Source organism: Pituophis catenifer, unplaced genomic scaffold (genome assembly GCF_029215685.1).
Source record: "Pituophis catenifer annectens isolate HBS135680 unplaced genomic scaffold, rPitCat1.0.hap2 SCAF_1, whole genome shotgun sequence".
In the NCBI taxonomy this organism is placed as follows: Eukaryota; Metazoa; Chordata; class Lepidosauria; order Squamata; family Colubridae; genus Pituophis; species Pituophis catenifer.
This window is the reverse complement of record NW_027256881.1, coordinates 205,081,365-205,095,909: the sequence shown is the minus strand read 5'-3', so window position 1 is coordinate 205,095,909 and position 14,545 is coordinate 205,081,365. Positions and strand designations below refer to the sequence as shown.

The 14,545-nt window shown below is 39.4% G+C and overlaps 1 protein-coding gene across 2 annotated transcripts in view; it reads right to left on the bottom strand.

The window, feature by feature from the left end:
• Positions 1–4,081: 4,081 nt before the first annotated feature.
• Positions 4,082–14,545, bottom strand: part of ACVR1 (activin A receptor type 1) — a 195,973-nt gene continuing 185,509 nt past the window's right edge. For both annotated transcript variants that reach the window (XM_070941436.1, XM_070941351.1), the window contains exons 9-11: positions 13,350–13,547; positions 7,647–7,777; positions 4,082–5,849 (exon numbers count right to left, since the gene is read on the bottom strand). In XM_070941436.1, the coding sequence (XP_070797537.1) occupies positions 5,715–5,849; positions 7,647–7,777; positions 13,350–13,547 (464 nt within the window). In that variant the 3' untranslated portion in view covers positions 4,082–5,714. The remainder of the gene's footprint in view (positions 5,850–7,646; positions 7,778–13,349; positions 13,548–14,545) is intronic.

Here is a 14,545-nt window from a genome sequence, read left to right as displayed (position 1 = left end):
AATTCAATGAAACAGAAATGTCATTGCTTATCATCTAATTCTGGGAAAGGCTAAATCAAGGATGCCTTCCATAGGTCAAATGAGGCTTTCCAATCTGTGGGTTTTCAAATATGTTGTCCTACAGCCCCATCATTCTTCAACAATGTGACAAAACGGCTGAGAAATTTAGATGAAGAAGTTAAAATGATCTGATTTGGCAGGCCTAGCTAGCAGGCCTTTTCTACTGTCCCTAGGGAGTTGGGCGGCATAGAAATGCGACTAATAAATAAATAAATAAATACTTTGGAGTCCACTTGTGGAATCTTCTCTGCCCCCAGAGAGGTGGTCAGCGTCATCACTCCCGAGCTTCTGAAGATCCTTCAAGACCTGGTTATGTTAGCAGACTTGAGGTCCCCAGGGGATGAGTGAACCTGTGAAGGTGCTCTATTATTAACCATCTATTATTCTTGTTTAGTTCTGCTTTTATAGTTTTTAACTATAGTATTTAATGGTGGCACAGTGGTTAGAATGCAGTACTGCAGGCTACTTCTGCTGATCACGGCTGCCAGCAGTTTGGCAGTTCGGGTCTCGCTGGCTCAAGGTTGGCTCAGCCTTCCATCCTTTCGAGGTGGGTAAAATGAGGACCCAGATTGTTAGAGGCAATCTGTAAATTGCTTAGAGAGGGCTGTAAAGCTGTGCTATTGCTATTGCTATTAATGTTTTTAAATACTGTATTTTTCAGAGTATAAAATGCTCCAGACTATACGACACACCTAGCTTTTTTGGGGAGGAAAACAAGGGAAAAAAATCCTGCCTCCCAGCATCCATCCAGTATTCACGTGGTCCATTTGCCGCAGCCCATTTGCTACAGGCCCACTTATCACCGCAGCCCATTCACCACTGCTGCTGCCCGCCTGCCACCACCCATTTGCCGTTCCTGCCCATTCGCTGCCAAGGTCCATTCGGGGCAGCCTGTTCAGTGCAGCCTGTTTGCCACCATCGCGGCCCATTCTAGAACAGCTCATCGGCACACACACACACCCGCTGCAACATTTGCTGTATAAGATGCACCAAAAATTTCACCCACTTTTAGGGGGGGAAGTGCATCTTATACTCTGAAAAATACAGTAATTGCCTATAACCATTTTAGGTAATAATTGCTTTATATTTATTGTTGTACGCCAGCCAGAATCACTATAGGCTTTCTATCAGGTGGGTGCCTGTATAAATTTGATTAATAAATAAATGAAAGGTAGTTCAAGGCAGTGGAACAGCACCAGGTTGGTAAAGCAAGCCATATTGCATAGAAATGCAACTTTGTGTATTTTCCTGAAAAATGTAGCACCATTATGCCAGTCATTCTTCACGGCTTGAAAAGAATTGAATAGAATCATAGGGCTTGAAGGGATCTCGGAGATCTTCTAATCCACGTTCCTGCCCTAAGCAGGAGAATTTATACCACCTGAGGCAAATTGTTGTTTAATGTTTTGCTGAAAATCTCCAGCGACAGAGAAAAAGAGAACTTTTAATTTTTTTAAATACCATAATTGTGAAATGGAAACCAGAATTCTCAAACTAACTTGCATTGTATCACTTATTGTACGTTAACCTGCTAGGGCAATCAACCTAAAGACCCAGAAGTCACTCCTCCTCCTCCTCTGTATACGTCAAACAGGGTTCTTAAAATGATGTATTTGTATTGTTTGCAAGTAGTTTTCCATGAATTTCTTCTAAGAGCCACACATATGTACTCCAGCCTGCTTAGGGATTCAACTTTGGAATTTGGTGCCTAGAATGACATGCTTGCTTGGCAGCTTGAAAATAATGACATATTAATTTCCCCTATGAGAGACACACCAGTCTATTTGCTTTGGAAAGTTTTGGGCAACTACTTAATTTTCCCTGAGAATGTTTTCCTTCTGCAAAGCAATCTGGGAAAATACTCTGCGGGTATTTCCACCTTAAAATGTTTCGAATGTGAAATGTATTGTATACCTCCATTCCAGATATATAATTCAAACCTATTTTTTTCTGCAGCAAGGTATTTTCCACATTTATGTAAGTGTGCCACCTGCATTGTAATCCTCTTCATTATAGGAGTACTTCAAAAAAAAATCCAAGAGTAATTTGTGTATTAAAAAGTATTAAAGTGAAGTTGCAAGTCAGAAATAATGGATGCACCAAACCTCACCAGTCTGTTAAGTATTGTGAAATAGCCATACAAGAAGTCAAAGGATGAGTATTTATTAGCTGGATAACCAGTCCTCATGGAAAAGTTCATCATTATTAAATGGAGTTTGTTAAAAATTAGTAATTTCTCATTTCTTTTTCATTTGGGTTGTCACCAAGCATTTTAACAAGTGAAAGTTAATTGGACAAGTTACAACTCTCGTAGAAAATACCAAGCTGCTTATCAAACTATAGAAAGCTTAAGAAGTAGGACATCAAACACCATTTTTATGGGTCCTTTCCAGCATTACTCTTTACTTACATATACCGTATTTTTCAGACTATAAGACGCTAGTATAAAGTGCACCTAGCTTTTGGGGAGGAAAACAAGAAAAAAAAACCTGCCTCTGCCTCCAAGCAATTTGCCTCCTTGCAGCAAACAGCATGGTCAGATTAAGCACAGACTGATTTAGCACGAGCAGCTGATTGGCATTTGGATCTGCCTCCCGGAATATTATTTATTTATTTTATTTTATAAGATTTTTATACCGCCCTTCTCCCACTGGACTCAGGGCGGTGAACAGCCAAGAATAAAAACATCACATACAAAATTTAAATTTTTTTTTAAAAGAATTAAACAAATTTTGGCCCAATAAATTTAAAACACCCCAACTAAAATCAATTAACAATTAAAAATGTCTAAGGGGGGAGGGATTAAGCCAGCTCGGCTTGATGAAATAAAAAAATTTTAAGGGCACGGCGAAAAGCACGGAGATCTGGGATCCTACGTATCTCCAGGGGCAGGTCGTTCCAGAGGACAGGTGGTGCCACAGAGAAAGCCCTCCCCCTGGGGGTCACCAGCCGACATTGTCTGGCCGACAGCACCCTGAGGAGTCACTCTCTATGGGAGCGTACTGGCTGGTGGGAGGCTATCGGTGGCAGAAGGCGGTCCCGTAAGTACCCAGGAATACCTCCTATTTATTTATTTGTTTGTTTGATTTATATGCCGCCCTTCTCCAGAGACTCAGGGCAGCTTACAATGCTTTTAAGCAATAGCCTTCATACTTTTGTATATACCTGCTTAGTAGGGCTTCCCCCCCCCCAAGCAGTGTTCTATTTTATACAAAGCCAGTTTATTGCCCCCACAAACAGGGTCATTTTACCTACCTCGGAAGGATGGAAGGCTGAGTCAACCTTGAGCCTGTTGAGAATTGAACTCGCAGTAATTGCAGGCAGCTGGCAGCTAAATACTACTTTAACAGTAGTTTAGTCCACTGCACCACCAGGATCCCCGCAGCCTGGAACAGCTGATAGGAGTTATACCAGGAGGCAGATCCAACCGCCAATCAGCTGCTCGTACTAAATCAGGTTGTGCTGAAGCTGACCACGCTATTTGATGTTTGCTGCAAGGAGGCAAATTGCTGGGAGGCAGAGGCCGGCGGGTGGGTGGGGCTTCGGCAACATTCGCTGTATAAGACGCAGACATTTCCACCCACTTTTGGGGGGAGGGGGAAGTGTGTCTTATACTCTGAAAAATACTGTAAATTGCCCTTTTATGTAGTTTCTGGTGTTAAATATGAGGAAGAAATGATTGAACTACTTTTCTGCAAGCAGGGAATTTTTGAGGTGGGGAATTAGTTCCTATCTACAATCAATTCAAATGCTACTTTTGAGATCACCTGGCAAAATTCTGCACCGCAAAAATAACATTTGAAAATCTGAATTGCATAGGGGATGCGAATAAATCCTAACAAATCACGGTATGTCTATCCAATACTATATGAATGATAGTGATGTCTCCATTTAGTAAAAGCAGTAGTATTTCACTGAGCATATAGTTGTCCAAACCAAACCTTGTATACATCCCCCAAATAATTGTTATTGAAGTATATAAAAGAGGATAGGAGATAATGGAAACCTCAATTGTCCTGTCCTATTTTTTTATTTTATTTTATTTTTAACGCTCTCAATTTAAACCAAGTCCATTCAGCCTTTTTCCAGACATTGTCCTGGTTTAATGTTCGAAGGTCAGCATTCCAAGTTTTTTTGCTTGGAAAGCTTCAAAGGAGAGTAACTATAGTACAAAGCAAGGCACTAGAATCAAAGTTGTTTACTTGGGAAACTTGATATCAAAAAAAGCAGCCAGAAGACATCATGTTTTATCTATACATCACATGCCATTATGAGGTCACAGCTCCAGAATGAATATTCTGTCTGAGGGACAGTTCCAGCATGCCAAACCTCAAGAGATGTCTCTTCCATCACATAGGCCAAAATGTATGATGGCAGATTTTCCAGCACAGCTCAGTCCAGGATGGGAATCACCCACAGATATGTATGTTGGTGATGCTTCAATTTAAGTACACCACCTTCACCTTAAGCCCAGGAGGCACTAGCAGAATACTTCCCTTTCATTTCACTGGGAAATATTATCTTTCATTTATACAAGCAGTTACTTAATAGGGAGAAAAAAAGCAAATTAAAACAATTTCTTCCTTGCCACATTTAAATGCTCATTATGTATAAATTGGGGGAGGGAGGAAGCAGCACTTTCTGATGAACTATTGTTTGCTTTTTTGCTTTGCTAATCTGTTCTTCTAAATCAATAAGGTACTAGATGTGACATAATTTGAGTAATGGCTTTATATTTAGATATATATTTATATTTATATATATTTATATATAAATGTTTTGCATATTTTGAACTGAAAATATATGTTACAGACCATACACATATAAAATGTGAAGCACTTAAAATGTGATTAAAATGTCTAAACGATTCAACGGGAAAAAACAGAACCAATTCCGATTATATGATATTACGAAAAAGAGACTGTAAGTGATAGAAGCTACATAAAAATAAACTTTAACTGTATGCATTTTTCTCTGTTTTTTAAAAACTGTTAAATGCACCAGTAATAAATAAAATCTGCATGTTTCCTCATCAACAATTCCTAGTGTTCCAGCCTTACTGTAAACATATGTAAAATGCAGCTTAACAAAATAAAAAGAGAAAGAGGAGAAGAGTCAGTTATGGGTTGTTGCCCAAACTGATTTCCTAATATCCAAAAAAACATAGATCAAGGTATACAAAGCCAATCCTATTTTTGGCAAGTCAGTTCCTTAAAATTAAACTGTAACAGTGCAAGGAAGGAATGCAAGGAATCCCTTAGTGCAACGAAGAAGAGACACGCAGGCAAAGTTGTGGATTGAAATTGTCCAGTTCCATGTGTCAAAGTTGGGAGCATCAAACAGACTCTTTTTTTTTTCTGAATTAAAAAAAAAAAATTAAAAGCCGTGGTTCTAATGCCCCGATTTTGTCTTAGGACTCCTTTGTCTTTTTCTTCCATAGGCCACCAGAGATCCAGCTTGAAGTCTTTAATGATTGGCCATTTGCAAAAATGCCATGGCAGGCGCTAATTAAGATTTGCATGGCTTTGTTTCCTCTCAAATGGCTGGTTTGGGTATACAACTGTGCCGATGCCTGAAGCCACTTGGAACCAAATCCCAGCAAGTTGTATGTCCTTCTTTGCGTCTGCCAGCATTGTGGCTTTTTTTTTTTTTTATCAGCAGTCAGATTTGAGCTTGTCCAAGGAATTGTCAATTTTGGTCAACGTCTTTTTGATACGCAAAGCTGTTAATCTTGCCGATGGATTGTGGTACCAGCATTCTTTCATGAGCTTAGCAAGTGAAGTTAATGTCTGAAAAGGTAAGAACAGAAATATATATTCAGAGAAGAATATTTTGATGGCACTACTCCAACTCACATTGATTATCACTATTTTGTTTGCAGCATGGAAAATAATTGCTGACCAAACAATATACAGAAAAACAGTGGCCTCAAACCACAGTTTGAGGCTTAAACTATTGTAATTTTGTATGCTTAGTATTCATTTCTATAAACAAAGGTCTGATCCACACTGCGACATTTAACCAGTTTCGACACTGAAGCTAATTCACACACACAAATGAATCAGTGGTGGCTCGTGGCTGTTTCTAATTCCTTGTGTGTCTAATCACACTTGGTCAATTCAATTCAATTCAATTCAATTCAATTCAATTCGCTTCATTTAGTACAGCCCAATCCCACTATAAGACATGATGAAAATATAAAATGGAAAAATATTAAAAAGCAGTTATTTCCCCCCAAGTTTATATTGAACTGGAAGGTACAATCAGGAAGATCAAGAGCACTCTCTTGCTCTTTTTAGAAGACCACTAAGTGGCCTGATCTGTTTGCCCTATGGAAAAATAATTCAAACCTGTTGAGAACTTTACAAGTGACCTTTTTGGTTCAGTACCAGCCTAAAAGCTTGTTTGTTTCTTTTTTTTTTTTTGATCTTCCACATTTTCTATCTACAGTACTGGTGAATAACTTTTTTAATTTAAAACATTGCTTCAATATTTAAAGCAAAGAAGCAATAACGGCGCCTTCAGCTATCCCCGAGTATCAAATGTCCTCTCCAAAGAGCTTCTAAAAACATTTGTCTTAATGCTATGGGGAAGGAGAAAAGAGGTCACTGCTAGGAAGAGAAGATGCAAAACGGGAAGAATTGCACACAGATATACAGAAGCCAGAAGGTCATATAACTGAATAGCCCTTGATTGCTGTAAAGCATACTTCCTTTGGTTCTGTGGCCTCAGGACAACTGGTGGTTGGACCAAGAAGTTCAAGGTTTTTATAACAGCTTTATCTTTGGTTGACAAATTGAGTCCAGGATGGTTTTCACCCGATCAAGATCTTTCTCCTGTCTTCTGCCCAATGGATTATGCCTTCATTTCGCTCTGCATGGCCCCTCAATGGAAAGCCCCCTCCCTGATCTTAGATAGGAATATTCTGTTTCCACTCTAGAATTTGTAAATATTTAGGGTAAAACTATTATGGAGTCCTAGGCTATGATAGGCTATAGGTCTCTGCCGATTATATCTCGACTTTGTTAATGATATTTTATATTGGGAGAAGCAACAATGTATGTTCTTTTTAAAAAAATCAGATTTTTTTGAACCCCTAAAAGCTTTTTTCAATTTTTCTTAAAGATGATTAAGCTTGCAAATTTTTCTCTTCTAGCACTTAATCATGAGTAGAACAATTGTTTCTACAATGATTTTTCATATGGATCCTTTTTTTTTGCCAATTTCAATATAAATAGACTGGCAAGTACCAGAAGTGAGAACTGCAGCCAATACTTCCCCACATTCTTTGCAATTTCACCCAAATCCCTCGTATTCCAGATAGCCTCTAAACCAAAGTAAAAGTGCTACAGGTGAATAGATTTCGGGGGCGAGAGGTTCAGCTCCTTTGCCCACATGCCTATTTTATTGTAGAAATATGGCCAACTCCTGCTGTATTATGAATGGGAAAGATGGATGATTAAACAAATGTAATTACTGCTGCCACATCTAGTTTGGCCTATAGTCTAAACAGCAGATGGTTTTAACAATTCTTAACAGATGATCGAGTAGAAAATATATCAACCTATTTCAGCAAGTGCACTTACAGGGTCTGAAAACCATCTGTTGGGAATATTTGGCCTCTGCTGATCCACACAAACTACTTTTCTCATGTCTTCAAAACTAGGATCGTTAGGAACGACATCATAAAATGGAGGTTTGTAGTCTTCCACTATACCTGTAACCGAAAACACAAGGGATACGTTATATTGCACCAATATAGATTTAAGATGTTCATTAGCAATACAAAGTTCACATATTGTTACCAAGGGATTAAACTTTGCCAATTGGAAGCTTTTGTGACATCTCACCGATATTGTGAAATGAAATCCTAAGAGCACAATACAACCAAAGCATTAAATCAACTAGGTCTCCCTGCGGACTAGAAAAAAGTTTGACTCTGTAAACATGTACATCTACAGAAAACAAATCATACATATGGCAAAGCAGCAAAACTATTACAGATTTGGAGAAAGGAAAAACTTAGCATTTCTTTATACTTTCACATATTTGGCACTAGCTATCTAGACCCAAACTAGCTAGCATGGATTCAGAAGATGCTGAATGGGTGGGACAGTAATTTTATAAGAAAAGGATGAAGTCAGTGTAAGATTAATTGTGCTCTTCCCCAAAAGAACAAGTCTGAAGTCCAGAATAGGTTGATCACAACTGACTATAACAAAGCAAGTATTTTACTGGCAACTACTGTGCGATATATCATCAAGGCCCTTGGATAATTCTGGTGTTGCTTCTTGGTGGAATGGCAATAATCCAAAAATACAAGTCTCTGATTTGGGGTAGGGTGTCCTCTGTACTTATGGCTACTGATGGATAGCAGGTGCAGATGGTAGCCATGAGGATTTTTGCCCACTTTTGGGGTCCTCTTTGAAATGAGAGGACCTCGCCTGAATCAGCACTTGTTTAGATTACTCCATGGTACCGTAAGTAGGGCTACCTCTGAAGATGACTTTGAAGCTGCAAGCGGTCCTCTATTCAGCACTACTGTTCTTGGTTCATGTACGTCAGTATAAGCTGTAGCACTGGCACTGATCAGTTTTTGGGTACAATTCAAAACAATAGTTTTAACTTATAAAACCCTTGGTTTTATCTTGGTACCAAGATACTTTGCAAAACCAAATTCAATCTCTGTGAATTATCCAACCTGGGAGAAACTACTGGTTCTCTGGTTCTCAAGAGGAGGGGTGGCCCTGTGTCTCACAGGCACGACTTCTTCAGTATGCTTACATTATGAAAGAGTCACCCTCTGGAAATCTGACTAGTTCCCAACCTGGCCTTTCTATAAGTTTTTTTTAAAAAACTGAACTGTTATGAAGAGTCTAAGAGGATGAAAGGATGCCATCAATACTGTTGATGGGAGTTATTGTACTGCTGCTATTTGATTTTTATGTTTTAAATTTTATCGCACTGTTCCCTTTATGGCTATAGTTAACCGTTGAGAGTCTTCTGAGATACTTATGAGAGAGTGTTAAAGAGTCTTTCAATTGTGGTTTTGTGGATACAAGGCATCCCCCTCCCCAAATAAATAGCATCATTTTGCACTATATATTTTAATTGCAGAAATATTCAGGATATCTGGGGTTCATGTTCTAATCCAACATTCCATTTCTTCATTTTGATCCCATTAAGAATTGGTCGTGTACAACTATTATTAAAATAAGAGACAATAAGGGACAAGTTTCAGGAGGAAATGTTCAGATCAGCTAGGTATTTTATTTTAGAAATATAAATACGGCAATTTAATCTTAGGAAATATCTGGCAGTGAGCATGTGTATGCGCATACACAAACAAGCACATACAATTACTTGCCATGAAGTCTACCATTAGTTTGTATCTTTGTTATACAAGCTTTAAAAAAGAAATACAGAAAACCTATTTTATCTGGTGGTTTATAATTATGTTTCTGCATTTCAAAATTCACAAATTTGGATTTGTTTAATTCTGAAAGTGATTAGTTCTCTCAAATACAAATTGTTTGGTCATGAGAAAAATAATCCAAAACCCACAAAAGCACATTGTTTATTAGCCCAACTGAATCTTTACAGCACAGTTGCAAAATTTTCAAGCTTCCAAGGTTTCTTCATTACACTAAAAGATTAAAACCCAGGAAAAAACGGAAGGGGGGGGAAGGAATGGGCCTGTCCTTCCTGCTCTGAGGATGAACAGCCTTGAGCAAATGGGGCTTCTCAGGTGCACATTACTATTAGTTTCCTCAGCTTTGATCTTCCAGTAATATTCTACCAGTATGGCCTCTGACTGGAGGACACCCTACACCAGGCATGTCAAACTGGCAGCCTGTGGCCTGGATATGGCCCGAGCACGCCACGCCCACCCCGGCTCCGCAAAGGCAAGAACATCCCGATACAGCCTGCGATGCAATCGGGTTTGACATGCTTTCCAAATGTTCATATCAAAACCCTTCCCAGACTTTGCGAGACACAGCCATCTTTTGGCAGTGATTCAGTCAGTGCTTCTGTACATGAAGAACAGATCGTTACAGACACAGCTGGAGGCATCAATTGGGAAAATCTGTTCAATGGAGGACTTCCATTTATAGACCCAAATAACTATTTGTATGTTGTTATAAGCTGAATATAGAATCACAGAAAACTGGTGGCAGAAAAAGAGCCAGTGGTTCATCAATTCTAGCTGCCCTTTGAATTTTTTTTTTTCCTTTTTGAGCTTTTATTTATTTATTTAAAGTTTAATTTTTGTTGGATAGTAGACATGCATTTATCCCAAGCATGTTTCAAACTCAGTTAATTATGACTGACTCACTACACCTCTGCCGGAAGTTGGTTCCAAGCTTCCACTGCTCTTTTTGTGAATATACTACAATACAAGAAGCTGCTGTCTGGCTTTTACTTCAATGCATTAAAAAAAATTAAAAAGACAACAGTAAAAATTTCATGGACCCACTCAGGGTACTGCAGCTGATTCCAGAGGCACTGAAAAATTCCACAGGAGGACAATATTAACCTCTGAGCTACTCTGCCTTAATATTATCCCAATGAACTTTGATCCACTTTCTTTTCATTTCCCCAGAAAAAAACAAGAAAACACCTTAAAGAGAACTGTCCTTCAACCTACAAAATAAAATAATAATTAAAGATAGGGGACCTATACTTCTGATACTAAGATCAACCACACTTAGCTTGATCCTCCTGGTGGGACTGCAATCCAACAGAGCTACATTTTGCACTGAACTGGGAAAAAAGCTTATTTTGAATTTACAAGTCATCAAATTCAGGTTAATGTTACTGTGCAGTGAAAAGGGACACAAATGCCATTTTCCAGGTTATTTCTAACCCCACCTTCAGCCAGTTATCTTTCTTCCCCAAATAGAAAGGTGAAAAGGCTTTTATTAATCCTCCCTTATTTAAGATGTTCCAACCTACCCCATGTTGCCAATTATTCTGGTTGATACCTTTTGTGTCTAATATTGTCCCTTCGCAGCACAGCTGAAGAGCTCACAAAAGGAGCAAATCTCTTGAGTGGTTCTGTGTTTGTGCCACCAAAAATGAAAAATTGGTTCTCAACTGTGCCCTGCTCTACACTGCTTAAAATGTTTAATAGAGCCAGTGACCATTATATGTCCAATCAGAAACAGCCTCTGAATTTTGCTAGAAATTTAGCAAGCAAATATTCTCGCATCATTACAAACAACATCTTTTAAGATCGTTTGTGAAACCAACTACAAGAACAGTATAAATTTCAGCAAGCGGGCTAAAATTTTGAGTAGACAGTTGCAGAAGCTAGCAGCCATTGGCCAACCTTCTCTGCGTTCAAAAGCGAAGCAGTGAGCAGCTTACTTATTTATGCTTGTTTGTCACCTATTTTAAGGCTTTAAATAGCAGAAAAGTGAAAAAACAAAATCCAAATAATCAATTCACATCCCACAAAACTCTTACTTCTGCTGTTGCCTAATTAGATGTCTGTGGAGATTCTCAGTCATCCAGGTCATGGTTGTCCCAAAGGTGCTGATTTTTTTCAAGAGGCAATTGGACTTTCTGGTTTTTCTTTGAAGACGTTTCGCTTCTCATCCAAGAAGCTTCTTCAGCTCTGACTGGCTGACCGGATCCTTCCATTCCCCACCATCCAGTCAGAGCTGAAGAAGCTTCTTGGATGAGAAGCGAAACATCTTCAAAGAAAAACCAGAACGTCCAGTGGCCTCTTGAAAAAGCACCTTTGGGTTGCCTAATTAGGTTCTCCTTCTCTGAAGGCCCTTCAGAAGAGCATCTTTTTGCAGTCTTTCTAAATGTCAATAGGGAGGGGGCCATCTTGACTTCAGAAGGAAAGCTATTCCAAAAAATGAAGGCCATCCTCCATCTTGCTCCCTTCAGGGTGTGGGCCCCAATAGCATTTTCTCCCAGCTGATCCTTATTGGGCAGGAAGATTTCCTTGTCCCTGATATAGCAAGTAGGTAAGTCACATAGGGCTATACAGGTAATCAGCACCTTGAATTGGGCCCAAAAGCCTCCCAGCCCAGCAACTAATACAGTTCCCACAATATAAGCAATCCAAGCCATCAGTTGTCTTTTGTATCAGCTACAGTATTCCGGGTTATATCCGGGGTCAACCCCATGCAAAGCAAATTGCAATAGTCTATCACGGATATCACAAGGATGAAAGTCATTACCTTCAGTACTTCCTGGTCCAAGAAGGCTGCCACAGCTGAGAGACCTAACAGTAACTTATTAATTTATGTATTTATTTTCTATTGCCAGGTGCACTTGATGATAAGGCCCATTTATGGCATCATTCTAGATCTCTCTTTATCTGCCACAGTACCTCAATAAACTAACGATTATTGTTGCTGTTGTGATTTAAGTAACAATTGTTGCCCTAGTCTCTCATGGAAGAAGTTCTCATAGAGCTCTAAGATTCCACAGAACAGCCTCGCAATAGAAATGAAGATTTCTTGCTCCCACATGAATTTGTCTGGCCTGTAAGAGCTGGAGGGCATCTTGGTGAAACCCAGGGGTGAAATCCAGCAGGTTCTGACAGGTTCTGGAGAACCGGTAGCGGGAATTTTGAGTAGTTCGGAGAACCGGCAAATACCACCACTAGCTGGCCCCAGAATGGGGTGGGAATGGGGATTTTGCAGTATCCTTCCCCTGCCACGCCCACCAAGCCACGCCCACAGAACCGGTAGTAAAAAAAAAATTGGATTTCACTACTGGTGAAACCCTAATATTTGTTTTAAGGGAAGTTTTTTCCATGCTTGTGGAAAGGGGGAGGAGGAGAAATCCTTGAGCTTCGTGGAATTTCTTGCTGCCTGGATTACTCATTCCAAATCCTTCAGTTTTCAGGTGTAAAGATCTAAACCCTAACTCTTTGCTTTCCCTCCTTTAGCTGATTTTTTAATTTTCAATTCTTATGGCTATCTGGTAGCATATACATTTTCAGCATATTTTATCTTGATAGCCAGCTAAATGTGGTGGAACCACCAGCTTAAGGCCCCCTGCCAGAGGGAGTGAAGAGAGATTCCAATTTAAGAGTCTTATGCAGAGGAGGAAATGTCTGAGGTCAAATCTTTATGTCTATATCTGCCATTTCCCAAGGGAAGGTAGTCTGGTGACATTCTTGTTATAGAGGCGATCAACAATAAACTATCTGTTTACACAAGTGGTTCCGGTTGCTTGATCCGGACATTTAAGTGCTTTTAAGTGGAAAAGCAAGACGAAGGATTTTCAATTTTATAGACTGAATTAAATTCACATTTACCTACCATTGCTAACCATGCGCCTGGCTACTTCCCAGAGGACCAGTCCAAATGCCCAAATATCAACTCTTTTGTAGGAGTCAAAGCAGTCCACCTGAATTGTTTCATCTAGGACCTCTGGGGCCATATAGCGCTTGGTACCTACACGGGGGTTGTTCCCAACATCCAGCTGATTGGTACTTTGAGAATGCATGACGGAGAGACCTATAATCACAAAGGAAAGAGTTATTGTGAAGTGTCTCCCTTTTCTTTTAAGTTAGATCTGTTTAAGTTAGTTTTAGGAAGGAAAAAAAAATCTTGGAAGATGTTGGCTGAGTTTACTGTGCCACATATACTTCAGAAATATAGTTAAGTGTTTACCATCCAGAAAACAGGCAGATTCCCGAGCTTGTTTTTCCAGACTCTTTCTGGAAAAACAGAAAGAGGACACCAAATGCAGCAGCAATTGAATAACCCACAGCCAGAGTCACTACTGTGGAAAGAAATTTAAGCAAACCTTGGGCTCATATACCATCAAGTGGTTATAAAAAGTTTCAATTTTAATTTCCCTTTGAAATTAAAACAATATTTAATTTACATAGTAGGAAAAAAAAAGATAAAGGTTTTCCTGTCAGTCGTGTCCGACTCTAGGTCATGGTGCTCATCTCCGTTTCTAGGACGAGGGAGCCAGCGATGTCCAAAGACATTTTCCATGGTCAGGTGGCCAGTATGGGCTATACCTCAAAGGGTGCACAGAATGCTACCAGCTTCCCACCAAAGTGGTACCTATTAATCTACTCGCATTTGCATGCTTTTGGAACAGTTAGGTGGGTAGGATAACATAGTAGAAATCAGCAAATTTCAAACCACGATTGATTTAAGGTGGTTTGTTTTCAACAACCATGATGAATTTTAACTACAATTATTGATCTGTATGCAATACTTTACTATGATAAAAAGACGCAAAAAATATAACCTTACAGGAATCAGCAGGAAGGGAGAGAGTACCTAACTTTGCCTGTTTTAATAGTCTGTTTTAATCATCCTAAACGTGGCTCAACAATGCATGCTGTGTTGTTATAGGCTTTGAGGAAGCTAGCATAAGGCTGTTCCAAACAGTAATTAATTATTGCCATATAAAATGCTGGAAGGGAGTTCAAGGGGTTGAGGTCCAACACACCTGGAGGATATCAGATTGAGAAAGAAGTCTCTTGTGGCAGACT